Source organism: Rhea pennata, chromosome 2 (genome assembly GCF_028389875.1).
Source record: "Rhea pennata isolate bPtePen1 chromosome 2, bPtePen1.pri, whole genome shotgun sequence".
In the NCBI taxonomy this organism is placed as follows: domain Eukaryota; kingdom Metazoa; phylum Chordata; class Aves; order Rheiformes; family Rheidae; genus Rhea; species Rhea pennata.
The window spans coordinates 68,035,795-68,048,737 of record NC_084664.1 but is presented as its reverse complement, the minus strand read 5'-3'; the positions used below and the strand labels follow the sequence as shown (position 1 = coordinate 68,048,737).

General features: G+C 42.7%; 1 protein-coding gene across 1 annotated transcript in view; it reads left to right on the top strand.

Moving 5' to 3' along the window:
- Positions 1–9,312: 9,312 nt before the first annotated feature.
- The window catches only part of MOCOS (molybdenum cofactor sulfurase), a 214,358-nt gene continuing 210,727 nt past the window's right edge, over positions 9,313–12,943 (top strand). Inside the window, exon 1 of the mRNA XM_062567949.1 lies at positions 9,313–9,451. Coding sequence (XP_062423933.1) covers positions 9,313–9,451 — 139 coding nt within the window. The remainder of the gene's footprint in view (positions 9,452–12,943) is intronic.

Sequence of the window (12,943 nt, the reverse complement as noted above, 5' to 3'; positions counted from 1 at the left end):
TGTGCTTTTCTAAATGCATTTACAAAACATGAGTCATGGAAGTCTGCGTTTTCAGAGGTGCTCCAATGGTTAAATGTGAAATTCATAGGAAACGCAGATATTCAAGTATTTCAAACTGAGGCTCTTCCTTTTTCTGTTCTTATAATTCCTTTGGTAAGCACAGGTGCCTCTCCTCCTCTGGTGCGGTTTGTTTCGCTGTGCTGCAGAATTGCAGGTACATGTTGAATTATGTTTTTTCTTTCTCACAATTTTTCTTTTACCTAGTAGATTGTTTCTAGGGCCATGAAATCCTGGTCCCTGGTCAGTGTATCATGTCTGACTTAGCAATTCTTGCTGATGGCATACGTAGTGCCATACATGAAGTTACTGATAACTGATATTTCTAAAGCCACGAGTGACAGCTGCAGTGCTTTTCTGAACCAAGTACAGAAGAATTTTAGATAGTTGAAATTCCATCAAAGGGTGAAAAAAAAGAAAAAAGTTAGTGTTTGTTTTTATTTTTGAAACTGCGTTGCAGTCTAGCAGAAATCACTTTGGGAAAGGCCCAAATTAAAAATAGCAGCAGTAATCATTTCATTAAAGCTTCTAGTGCCAAATCAGAGGTAATCTCTTCTTAAAATTCATTTCCAGCATTTTGGGGGAAAAAAATTAACAGATCTGATGTCAAAGTCTCTGCATAGACAGAACAAGTATTTTTATTCTAGTAAATTGTCTACCTTAGAATCATAGAATCAGTAAGGTTGGAAGGGACCTCTGGAGATCATCTAGTCCAACTTCCCCATTCAGCAGGGTCACCTAGAGCATGTTAGACAGGGTTGCATCCAGGCGGGCCTTGAAGATCTCCACAACCTCTCTGGGCAACTTGGTCCAGTGCTCCGTCACTCTCACGGTGAAGAAATTGCCCCTCACGTTCAGGCAGAATGTCCCGTAGTTCAATTTCTGCCCATTGCCTCTTGTCCTGTCACACGGGGCAACTGAGAAAAAGTTTGTCGCCGTCCCCTTGACACCCTCTCTTCAGGTACTTATACACATTGATAAGATCCCCCCTCAGTCTTCTCTTCCCCAGGCTGAAAAGGCCCAGCTCTCGCAGCCTTTCCTCATAGGGCAGGTGCTCTTCGTAGCCCTATGCTGGACTCTCTCCAGTAGCTCCATGTCTCTCTTGTACTGAGGGGAACAGAACTGGACACAGCACTTGAGATGAGGCCTCCCCAGGGCTGAGTAGAGGGGCAGGATCCCCTCCCTCCACCTGCTGGCAGCACTCTTCCTAAGGCACCCCAGGAGACCACTGGCCTTCCTGGCCACAAGGGCACATTGCTGACTCATGGTCAGCTTGTCATCCACCAGCACTCCCAGGTCCTTCTCTGCAGAGCTGCTCTCCAGAAGGTCAGCCCCCAGCTTGTACTGGTGCCTAGGGTTATTCCTCCCTAGGTGCAGGACCCTGCGCTTGCCCTTGTTGAACCTCATGAGGTTCCTCTCCTCCCAGCTCTCTGGTCTGCACAGGTCTCTCTGAATGGCAGCACAGCCCTCAGGTGTGTCAGCCACTCCTCCCAGCTTGGTGTCATCAGCAAACTTGCTGAGGAGGCACTCTGTCCCCTCATCCAGGTCATTGATGAAGAAGTTGAACAGGATGGGACCCAGTACTGAGCCCTGGGGGACTCCACTTCTCCACAAGCACAGGGAGGAATGTCAAAACTAAATAAAAACAGGATGATTTTAAGCTAACAAACGTGATCTTGGTTTTCTCCTTTGCCCAGTTACACTTCAGAGTTCAGGTCAAGATGTCTTCAATATGAAATCTCTTGTGTTCAAAACATATGTTTCCATGTGGAAGATTTTCTATGAGGAAAATGTCTCATAAAAATCACTTTTCGCAATACCGCAGTGTGCTGCTAGAACTGGCAAAATTAAAGCCAACAGCAGTGAACATATTTTAACTCTGTTTGTAGAGAGATGTCAAATATATCATCTAACAAAGACACAGTGAGTAGCTTAAAAATAATAAAAAATAATTCGGAGGAATGATCTTCCTTGTATCGAAGATAAGGAAGACCAACTGATGACAGAAGCTCATCAGATAGTTGTTTCACATTGCTTTTAGCTTGCACAAAAGATTTTGAATTATTCAAAATAAGCAAGCTGGAAAAGAATGGCAAGCAGTTTAAGAAACAAGATTGCATATTTAGGCACATATTTAAGTTTGCAAAGCTATTCCAAAGAATTAGAGAATTTATTTTTTGACAAAGCTGCCAGTCTGTTAAAATTTAAGTACTGGGAGTGGTTTTTAGCAGCATGTAACAACATAGCTCTAAATTGTAAGCTCCATGGTTATAAACAACCATACCAGTACCTGGATGTGTTGTATCTATCATGCTTTACAGAAATCTTCTATGTGTTTTTTCGTGTGTATGAAATATTTTGGATTTTGTAACTGTAGAAAGCTGTTTGCCACTCAAAGTCAGTATCACTAAGCCTCAACTGGCAAGATTATGATTCTTCAATCCACATTAATAATTCAGTGTGAAATATCTTTGTGACACTCGTAGCCCGAACATGCTGTCAGAGATGGAAAGTGTTTATATTTTCTGGGTACATTATATTAAAACTAGAAAACATTAGCATGCTGCCTTCATTTAAAAATGATAATCATGGTGGATAAGCTCTGATATGAAACCTGTATTTTAAAAAATAGCTTTTGCTGGTTCATCCCTGTTTGTTTCTCTCTGTGCACAGTGCTGATTTGCAGCTAGTTTTTCAGGATAAAACTACCACGTCGGGACAGGTGGACATGTGGTAAAACCTGCATCCCAAACTGTGTTCAGTTCCAATCTCTTTACGGGGGTGAGGGTCTTCAAACATGTTGGGTTTGGTCCCTCTGCTTAAAGCAACTTTTGGTTTTGTGCTTACTACTTCTGTAATTACCTCACATCTGCAGCCAGTGCTGCACTCTCAGGATGGCAACGGATGCAAACAGACATTTTTCCACTGAAATCTACTTTAGCCGTTAGGCTGCCAGCTCGGAGCAGCTTAATGAGAGCCGGGTGACGGACCGTTTGTCGAACGGCTGCTCCTCATATTTGCAATACAATTGGCCTCTTGAAAGCGAAGGCTTATGCGATCAAGTCTTCCTTTGAACTTCTGGCTTCTAGTTAGTGACGCAAAGCTTTGCCATGTAGTTGCAATAAATCGTATTTTAATAACTGTTAAACCTTTTGAACGTAAAGTTTTATAGCAACACTTGCAGGAATTAAATACTCCTAAAGCTTGGGGCTTATGGCCTAAACCTGTTAGATGCTGTCAGGTGCTCACTACCTATGACCTACCCTCCAGTACGCGGTGATGAGAGTTGGCTTGGGACAGGGGCTGACTGAATTGATGAACAAATGCATTCAGTAATAGTAGAAAAGGAGCGTGGAAATAGGCCAGACCATGCCAGCAGAGGGGTCCTTTTCCAATCCTGCGATAGTTGTGGGTTTTTTTTTTTTTTTTTTTGATGCACGTGCATCTGCCGTTGACAGGAGAGGATTAGCCAAACTTGAAGATAAGTAAAAGGGAAGGTATGCTGAAAATAGATGAGCAGGGTGGTGGTGGGGGAGATAGTAGCACATGCAGCATGAAGCTACAAAGCAAATGGGTAAGTGAGGAGGGCAGAGAGGGCATGGGGCAGGCAACCTGGTCCCCCCAGGGCTGCAAGGCTGGTGTGTAGCTGGTTTGGTCAGAGCAGTGTTTCTGCCCAGACCTCCTTCCTGCTCTCCTGGCTGATCTGGGTTTGCTTGGAAATCGTGCCCCCCGTGGGAGAAGGGAGAATGAAGTAATATATCTCTTCTGCTAATAAGTTATTTAGGAGCAAATTCCACATCCCACTGAAGCCAATGTCAATATTCCCGCCGACTTGCTTGGGAGCAGTGCTTAGTCCTTTGATTGCTGAAACACTTCCTGTGCTTTGAATCCATCACCTCTGCCACCAGCACCGTGTTTTCCTTTTCGTTGCTTCTGTGGCTGGAGTCTAGTTGCTAAGGAGGCTTTTATATGTAAAGGATTATATTTTTTGTTATGAATGGAAGACTGCCACCGACTAGTGATCTAAGTATTCCATAATGATTGGCCCAAATCCTGAGGAGAAGGATGACCATTGCTACTACTATGGCCAATAATCCATACGCACATGAGAACATCAGATGTCCCTGAAACAATAACTAGGGTTTTTTCCTTGTGTACAATTTGCAATTAACTACATACCCCCCCCCCCCCTCTTTTAACCTGCTACAGCACAGGAATAAACCAGAAGCTGCAATCTCAGCTTCTGCCCTATATGTTCTATCAGCTTTTTATACCTGGTAGACTCAAAGGGCAATAGAGAAAATGGATTTCTTGTAGCTAATTATAAATATGTGATGGATTAGATAAATCAGGTTTCCTTATAGTCAATAAATAACTGTTTACAATCAGTAAACTACAGTACTGGTTTCTGACATCATCCATTTTTCAGTTTAATCAGTTAACATCAGAGACTGAGCAGTGTGTACATGCATTGGGATGTCTCCATAATGGGCAAAATGGGCAAAATAATCTTTATTTGATTGTTTCAGGACACAAAAAAACCCCAGCAGGCTGAAAATTTTTGTGTATAATGAATGGATAAGAATGTCACATCAAATATGTTGCAAGTGTGAACTGGGCTGTAATAAGCTTGTAATGTCTGTTTTAAAATATAACCACAAAGGCCGTGGCTGTGCTGAGCTCTGTGCAATCATTAAATGGCTGCAGCACTCATTTCCACTAGCGCATTTGGTGTTAGTGGAGGAATAAAGCAGAATCTGGCGTTCTGTGCTGGTTAAAAAGAAATCTTCCCAAGGGCAAAATCTCTCCATTCCAGTATCTTTGTTGCAGTGTTCATTTATACTATGTTATGTTGGCTCTTAATATTATGTATGCTTCATGTTACATAATTCCAAACCGCTTACGCATTTAACATAATGACCCATCGTGGCTATGAGCTCCAATTTGAAGTTTTTGTTAATTTATGCCTAAGGCTGCTATATGGAAGGGCTAATCTCTTCTGTTCACACAGTAAACCAGTGGCAGAGACAGAGCATGAGCTGCTGGCTTTCTGCAGCACTGGTCTGGCTATGTTGCACTAGCCTTGCCAGCAAGGTCTTCCTACCTCAGTTATTCCATGACACTGGGTTTCTTAAATTATTTCGGTGGTATGAAGGATCCGTTGCTTGGTCTAGTAAGCCAGAGAGGTGGGGGTCTTACTTTCCTATTTTACCAGGAAGGTGAGGTTGCATTTGCTGAATATTTGCAGTTAGTGGAGGCCCTGCATGGATACAGTATACAGCGCTGTTCAGTTGGTTTGTATACAGGTAGGACATTTAAAAAATGCAAAAACAGAAAAGGGCTTGGAGGGGTCAGAGAAAGCTTATGTAATCCATGGTCCTGCTCCCAGACAGCCTTTTCTTGTTTGCCAGATTATCTGGGAGCTGATTCTAATGGTCAAATGTTAATTACTTGGAAATACTTGGTTGATTACTGAAATTACTGATTACTATTATAGAGTGGCAAATGTTGGAAGGACCCGTGGGGGTCTCCAAACCAACTTCCTGTGCAAAGCACGTCCCAGTGGAGCAGGCGGCTCAGGGCTGTGTCCAGGTGGGTTTTGAATCTCTGAGGATGGAAACTCTACAGCCTCTCTGGGCAACCTGCTCCAGGGTTTGACCACTCTCTCAGAAAATTACTTCTACTTTCTTCGAGCCGGAACTTCCCTTGGATGAGCTTGTGTCCGTTGTGTCTCATCCCCCCGCTGGATGCCTCCCATGTTCTCCACACCCTGCCATCAGCTGGCTGCATTATGGTGACAGTTTATTATTTGCAGCCTGAAATAGCTCCTAAAGAGTCAACGACTACTGCAGTCTCACTGTTTTTCTGTAAAGCTGCAACAGGACAGTGCAACCCCTTTATAGAGAGAGAAGCATATAGTTTTTGGAATCTGAATTGGTGGCAAAACGTTTGTTCGGAGGCTATTTCTCTTTGCTTTTTATGACGCTTGAACAGTTGCTGGGGAGCAGGGGGAAGGCATTGTCACAGTGCACAGAAAGGATTAAAAAAACCTCCTTTTGCTTGTTCTGTAACATTTTCCAGGGAATGGCAGTATCACACGTTAACATTTACGAAGTAAGAAACTTACTAACAAGACTACCCAGAGGCATTAATGCACTCTGCTAAAACTTGGAAAGAGCAAGTTAAATTGCTCTATTTCTGCTACTGAGCCTTCATTAAGGAAAGAACTTGAAAAAAATGCAGGAGTGGAGGCAGAGGAGGGGAATACACATGTACTTTGCATGTCCACTACATGTGCACAGTGGTCCTTTGGATTACAGCCTTTTGTCATTTTACAGCTTGGTGAACATGACACTCTAGGCAATATTTGCTTACCAAAGTATGTAGCTTAATTAATATGCTTACATGGACTGATCCCCTGGTCTCATTTGATAGCCAGAGAGGAGGAAATGTTACCCTATAACCATGAATCTGCCCTGTGCAAATCAAAAAAATCATGGTTTCATGGGGAAATTCCATGCAGTCTCTAGCTTTCACCTCAGAAATGCAGCCTGCAGTTGAATCAAATTAGAATTTTTACAAGTTACATTGATTTTCAAACAGAAAAATTTCTAAATGGACACAGAGTGAGTTTAATACCTCTTCTTAGTTTGGAAGGTTTATTCTGGTCTTTATGATGGATTAAGAGGAATAAAACCCTGTACTGGAAACTGGTAGTTCCCCAGAAATCAATAATCCTGACCAGACTACATTGAACATGCATTGCGCAAACCGAGAACATTCACAATTAGTGCCATTCCTACATGCGTCTTTTCAATGGGCTAATCTTCCAAAGCTGAGGGCGGGGAAAAAGTATGATGGAAATTGTGAGGAAATATTTTTAATAGAAAAATGTGAATAGAAATTAGTCCCTTAAAATGAATTTATTATATAATCAAAAAGCTGCATTCTGCAATCAAGAAAAAGGATATTTGTAGGGGGAAAACCAGTGTTGGTTCAATAAGGAAATGAAAACAACAATTTGAAATGAACAATGCATGAAAATGGTGATGGAACCATACACAGCAATCAGCATAAATAACTTAGGAAATTGATAACAAAAAACTAGAAATATGAAGGAAAAATCTGTGGCAGGTGTTTTCAACATACATTTGCAATCAGTCATAGCGATGGCATAGGGCCATTGCTAAATTGCAGTGCATAAACTATTAAAATAAAGGTATTTAGTATTCCCCAAAACCAAAAAGCAATGTGTCTAAGGATCAGCTAAAAAGATTCCTCCACTTGATGATAAACTGTTCTTTTTTTTTTTTTTTTTTTCTCCCTACAGAAGATTCTTGTTCATCTGGAAGAATATGAGCAAGGTATGGTTAAGAGGTTTGGTGGGATCCTTAGCTAGGCCAGAAGAGGTGTTTTGGGTACGTGCCATGTCTGCTGAGTGCATCTCTCAGAAGTGCGTGCGAGAGGAGGCCCAGCTCTCCTCCCTGTGGCCCGCACGAAACCCTTCTGAGATCCCCGTTTCCAGCCAGGCACTTTGACAATCCTGAGCGTGCTACGTTTACACCCAAGACCAGAGCACTGGTTGAGCATTGCATTGAAACAGCTGTAATTTAGTATCAGCTCCTTTTAGGTAAAGCTTATGACAAAGTTATGGTATATGTACTTAGTTCTTCGTCTCAGGGAGGAGCAGGCTACGTCCCAAGTGGCTTTTATGGGATTTTATCACTGGGATGCAAACTTACAGGTGAATATGCTGGCATAATTTATCGGGATGTGCAGGCAGTGTGGAACCATTGCTGAAGTAGTTTCAGAAAGTAATTTGGATTTTTAATAGTTGTAAACCCACATTTTCCATGTGGAAAAACTCAAAACATGCCCCTTGCTCCTAAGAGTATTTTCAAGCATGTGCAACTCCTGCCATTTCCTGAATACGCTCTTTTTTTTTTTTTTTAAATTAAATTGTTCATTACAGTGAAAAAGTCATATTTGGATTACTGAATTTACCCTTTCCTCTTTTTCTTTTCCTCCTACATTTGGCTCCACCAAAAGAAATGAAAAAAGTCTTAATTATTGTTCTGAATGTATTTTAAAATTCAGCCTTCTGCAAACAGCAGGTCAAATACAGCCTGGTTTCACACGGATTCGTGCCCTTTCCATCCAGCTCCCGCTCTCCCGCCTATGCTAGCACAGTCAAGCATGGCAGGAAGCAATTTGCCTAATGCTTGGGCCTCAGAGCAAAAGTAAGTGTATAATTTATGACATTTAAAATTTTCGTGTAGTATGTGTTAGTTGTTGCAGGCTATTATTTTAAATGGGAACATGTTTGTGTTACATTGACATGTCACATCCAAGTGAATAGTGGATGATATAGCTGGTTTGAGGATATCCTTGCTTTGCTTTTGTTTTTAGCATCTGAAGAAAAGTACAAGTAAAATGTGAGATACAGAGTCGGTGGTATCAAGGCCAGTCCTGCAGACTGGGACTAAGTTGGGGAACGGGGGACGCAGTGCTAAATACCTGCTGCAACCACGAACGTGCGGAGTCAGAAATGTTCCTCAGTGCCTCACAGCCAGGGCGATGTTCTTAAAGTGGGCAAAATACACAGAGCACTAAGTGTATTGACATGCCAGGCTTTTAAAATTATTACTATTTTCTTACATGGATTTTACTCAGTATCTCTTTATGAATGAAAATCTTTATAGTTCAGTTTGGGCTGAATTTTCTTCTCAGCCGTTTGACGCTCCATGGATGGCCAGCTGCTAAGATTTCAAAAACACCTGAGGAAGGAGCCTGTGAAATCCGAAACGGGGTGCAACAAGCCGGGTTTTATTATTGGATTGGGGGTCATTTAGCTCCCCGCAGAGAGGAGTGGAAAAACGAAGAGAAGTCACCTCCACGGACGACAGTTTTGTGCCTGTGTGTGCTGCGAGCCAGAAGCTTCCATGCGGGCGGCTGCAGCTCTTCGCTCACCTCGGCCGGCGGCACTCGCTGGGCTGCTGGCGAGGGGTGTCCTCCCCCCCGCCACCTTCCTCCTCCTCCTCCTCCTCCTCCTCCTCCCCCCCCGCCCGGGGCGGCAGGTGCGGGCCGGCTCCGCGCAGGGCGCCACTGCCGCCGCGCTCGTCCTGCCGGAAGCGGCTCGGCCGGGCCGGGCGCGGGGCCCCGCGGTGCTGCGGGCGGCGCTGCGCCGTCGGGCAAAAAGTTTTTCCTCCTTTCTTTTCTTTATTATTATTATTATTATTATTTAATTCGCGCGGCATGGCCGAGGAGCCGTGGGGGAAGCTGCTGGCTTTCCCGGCCTTCCAGGCCGTGTGTCCCGCCGGCTACAGCTACGGCTACGGCGGCGGCTCCGGCGGGCTGCGCCGCCTCCGGGAGCGCGAGTTCCCGCGGCTCCGAGGTATCGCGGCGGCGCGGCCGGGCCGGGGCCGGGGCCGGGGCCGGGGAGGCGGCGGCGGGCCTGGGGCGCGTCCCCGGCCGCAACCTCCAGAATAACTTGAGCGGTTCGGCCTGGAGGGGTGGTGGTGGTGGTGGGAGGAGGATAAAGATAGTTGCGACCGTGTGGATCTGCGGTGTCTGCTGCTGGGTCACTGGGCAACTTCTGCACGGAGAGTTTCACGCAAGTTATTAGCCCCTTTCGTCATTTCTTTGAATTTTTGCGGTGGGCTCTAAGAGCGGCTTTTCTCTCATGCAGGTGTTCCCGATAAACATGAAATCAGGTTATGCCTCAAGAAAAAAAGCACTGTGGAAGCCTGACTCCAGGCAGGTTTCTGAGGAGTTTTTCTTTTGGTGTTGAGATCCTAGAACTTGATTTTGAACGCTGATATCAGTCATGCTAGTTGCATCAGTGAAAGTTTGATAACAAGGAGTTGATCATGATAAATGGAAACCAAGATTCTGAAAAAAATAGTGTTTTTATTGTTTAGACATGTAAACAAAAATCTTATCCAAACTCTTGTAAGTTGGGCATGTTTCTTGGGTGGCTCACCAATGCGGAGATAGAGCATGTCTCATGGATTCCGTCTGTGTGGGCTCCCAAGTGGAGGTCACTGCGAGGCAGAGCATTAGCAGTTTACCTCCATTAGAAAAAGCTTTGGCTATTGGAGGCTACTGAATTACACTTCAGTCATGCAACTTATTACAGTGAGCCATGGGTGATATATAATTTGGAGTACTTCCAGAAAGGAAAACAAATGTGGGGTATAAATGTGGGGCTGACAACGGTGCAGTGTGGATGATCAGCCCTGTGGTCGGCCCTCCCTTATTTAGTGGTGTAGCTGTATCCCTGCTGTCTGAAGGTTTCCAAGGGCTGGTGTGGACGTTCCATAAGGGATTTTGAAGCTTTAGGTCTCTGCTTTCCTGAAATATGGTAAAGGAAAGGTGGTTGATGTCCAGGATAGCAGCAGCAGCAGTGGGTAAAGGGGCCCCATCTGAGTGGCATACAAGAAATTATTGGCACTTCCAAGTGTTCATCTACTTAAGCAATTTCACCTCCTACAACATCCAGGTTGGAGGGTGAAGTAGGAGATTTGCTCCTTTGGTCACCTCAGGTCAGCTGTATGGATAAGTCCTGATCGTGAAACACTGATTCTCAAAGTAACCTGTAGCTTATTCGTGGGCTTTATCTCTGCTGGGTGTCTCCTTACTACACAAAGATGTTACAGTTTAATCCTTTATAGTAAAGTGTTCTCTAAATTGTTACACTAGACAAAAGAGACAGTGAGCTCTATTTTTAGGTGGTGTGATGTTTTAGTGGTGTCATGCCCAATCCGTTTGCTTGGGACATACTGTAAAGATCTTTCCATCGTTAAAGAGGCATAAAAATCAGCATTTTGCTGTTCACTTTCCATGTGAGCAGAATATTTAGAATCCATCTACAGATATTCATGAAATGAGCCTAATGTTTTGTTTTGGAAGTATTGTTTTCTTAAAAGCAGTTTGTGATGATAATATTTTTTGACAGTCAATGTATTCAGTTCTTGTTGGTTGCTGGTACTTGGTGGTATCCAGTAGGAACCTCTGTGCAAATTGTGCCCTCTGAGAAAGGAGGAGAACATTTCTGCATCATATGGTGCTATGCCATAGGTTTGAGCTTTCGTATGAACAGTTTTGCATGTGTCGTTGAGAAGAATGTATAATATATGTGTGTGTGTAGAGAACATCAGCTGCTGGCCATAGTATAAATCCAGGATTTCAACAAAGATGTCTGACTGTGGTCCTGTCAACATCTGTGGGAGTTTCACTCTTGGCTCCAGCAGAAGAAAAGTTAGGCTTGTTAGAAGTGTGTTGAGGATTTCCCTTTCAGATGCTGTAAAAGGATAAGAATTACTATACTTCCCTGAATCAGCAGGAATCTGCCAGTGTTGATATAGATGTGCTAAATTTTCCCTTTTAAGCCAGAGTTTATCTTTGCTTTTGTAATTGAAGGGCTGATAGCTGATGGCTTCAGCAGTTCCTTCTAAAAATATACGTGGAGTCCGTGAAACTGATCCCTGTTTTACAGGCAGTAGCGGAGTCACAGTATGTGACCTTGACTTTAATCTTGTGAACAGCATTCTCTTATCTCCAATGTAGGATTGTAAATTACTCTTCAGAAACGGGTAAAGAAATCAGTGGGAGTTTATAGGTTCTGTTGTTAAGTAATGGGAATGAATATGTTTCTGTGATTTTTATCATAGCAGAGAAAATATCAGCTTCAGTTTATATCATGCTTTTATAAAAGAAAGAGTTGATAGGTGATTTGCAATGCAGCATTTAATCCCCAAATACCTTTCCAGTTTTGGTAGTGTTCCTGTATTTTCCTCTTAGATTAAATAACTGAGTTCATTTCAGTGGAAATTTCCCAAGAGTGGCAAGCAAAGGATACCTCAAATAAAAATGAGTGCGTATTAGTGATCATATATTCTTGAAGGGCTACTGAGTATCTGATGATGGTCTTCATTTGAGATGAAGTGTGCTGTCACACATTTGATGTCAAATCAATAAAAATACATTCAGCAGTAATCGTGTGCCAGATCGTATATTATCATGAGTTTGTAATATGTGTGATTGTATAAAAATACTACTAATAATGCACCTTGCCTTTTTAAAAAACAAAAGAAACCCTAAGCTTTGAGTAATAGAATTGGCCTTCATTTCCTTGATATTCAAGTAATGTCCCATGAACTGGTCACCTGTACATGAACTTACTCTGCTGTTCAGTTAAGAAATAGTTGGGTATTTAATCTGACCTAAAACAAAAATATTTTTTTCATATTATGAGTGATTATTTGCAGTGAAACTTTGCCTCTAAGAAGGAGAATGGCTTCAGTAGTTCTCAGTCCATTGGAGTTAGTTCTCAGTGGATCTGCTAGCAAAGGCCATTGGAGAAGCAGTGTCAACTCTGTCCTCTGAGACCAGAAAAGCATATCTGTTTTGTCACAGCTTTTGGATAATCCAGTGTTTTGGCTGAATCTGAGAAGCAGGAAATGCATTCTAGTGTGTCAGTGCAGAGTAACTTTGTAGACAGCTAATGTGGATGTTTTATGAAATTTCTGAAGATGAGTGTACTGAGTCTGAAAAGTTGCTTTCACTTACTGATCGCAAATGTAGGTGTGACCTCAGTTTCTTTACTGGTATGGTAATCTGGTTGCCTTGCCAAACCAGAAATTCCACTATGCTAGTGTTTGGGCTTGTTTTGGATTGTTTGTTTATTTTTTAATTCTTAGGAATAATTTTGTAGCCTCCTGATCACTATTTTCTTCTATTCATTTTTTATACCTACAGAGTGTTTTTTTTTTTTTTTTTTTTTTTTTTTTTTTTAATAAAAAGCATTTGGTTATTTGATTTGGGAGCTGTCTTCCACTTCTACTTGTGTTTATGTGTTTATGTTAGTTCCTGCTGATTTGCTGAT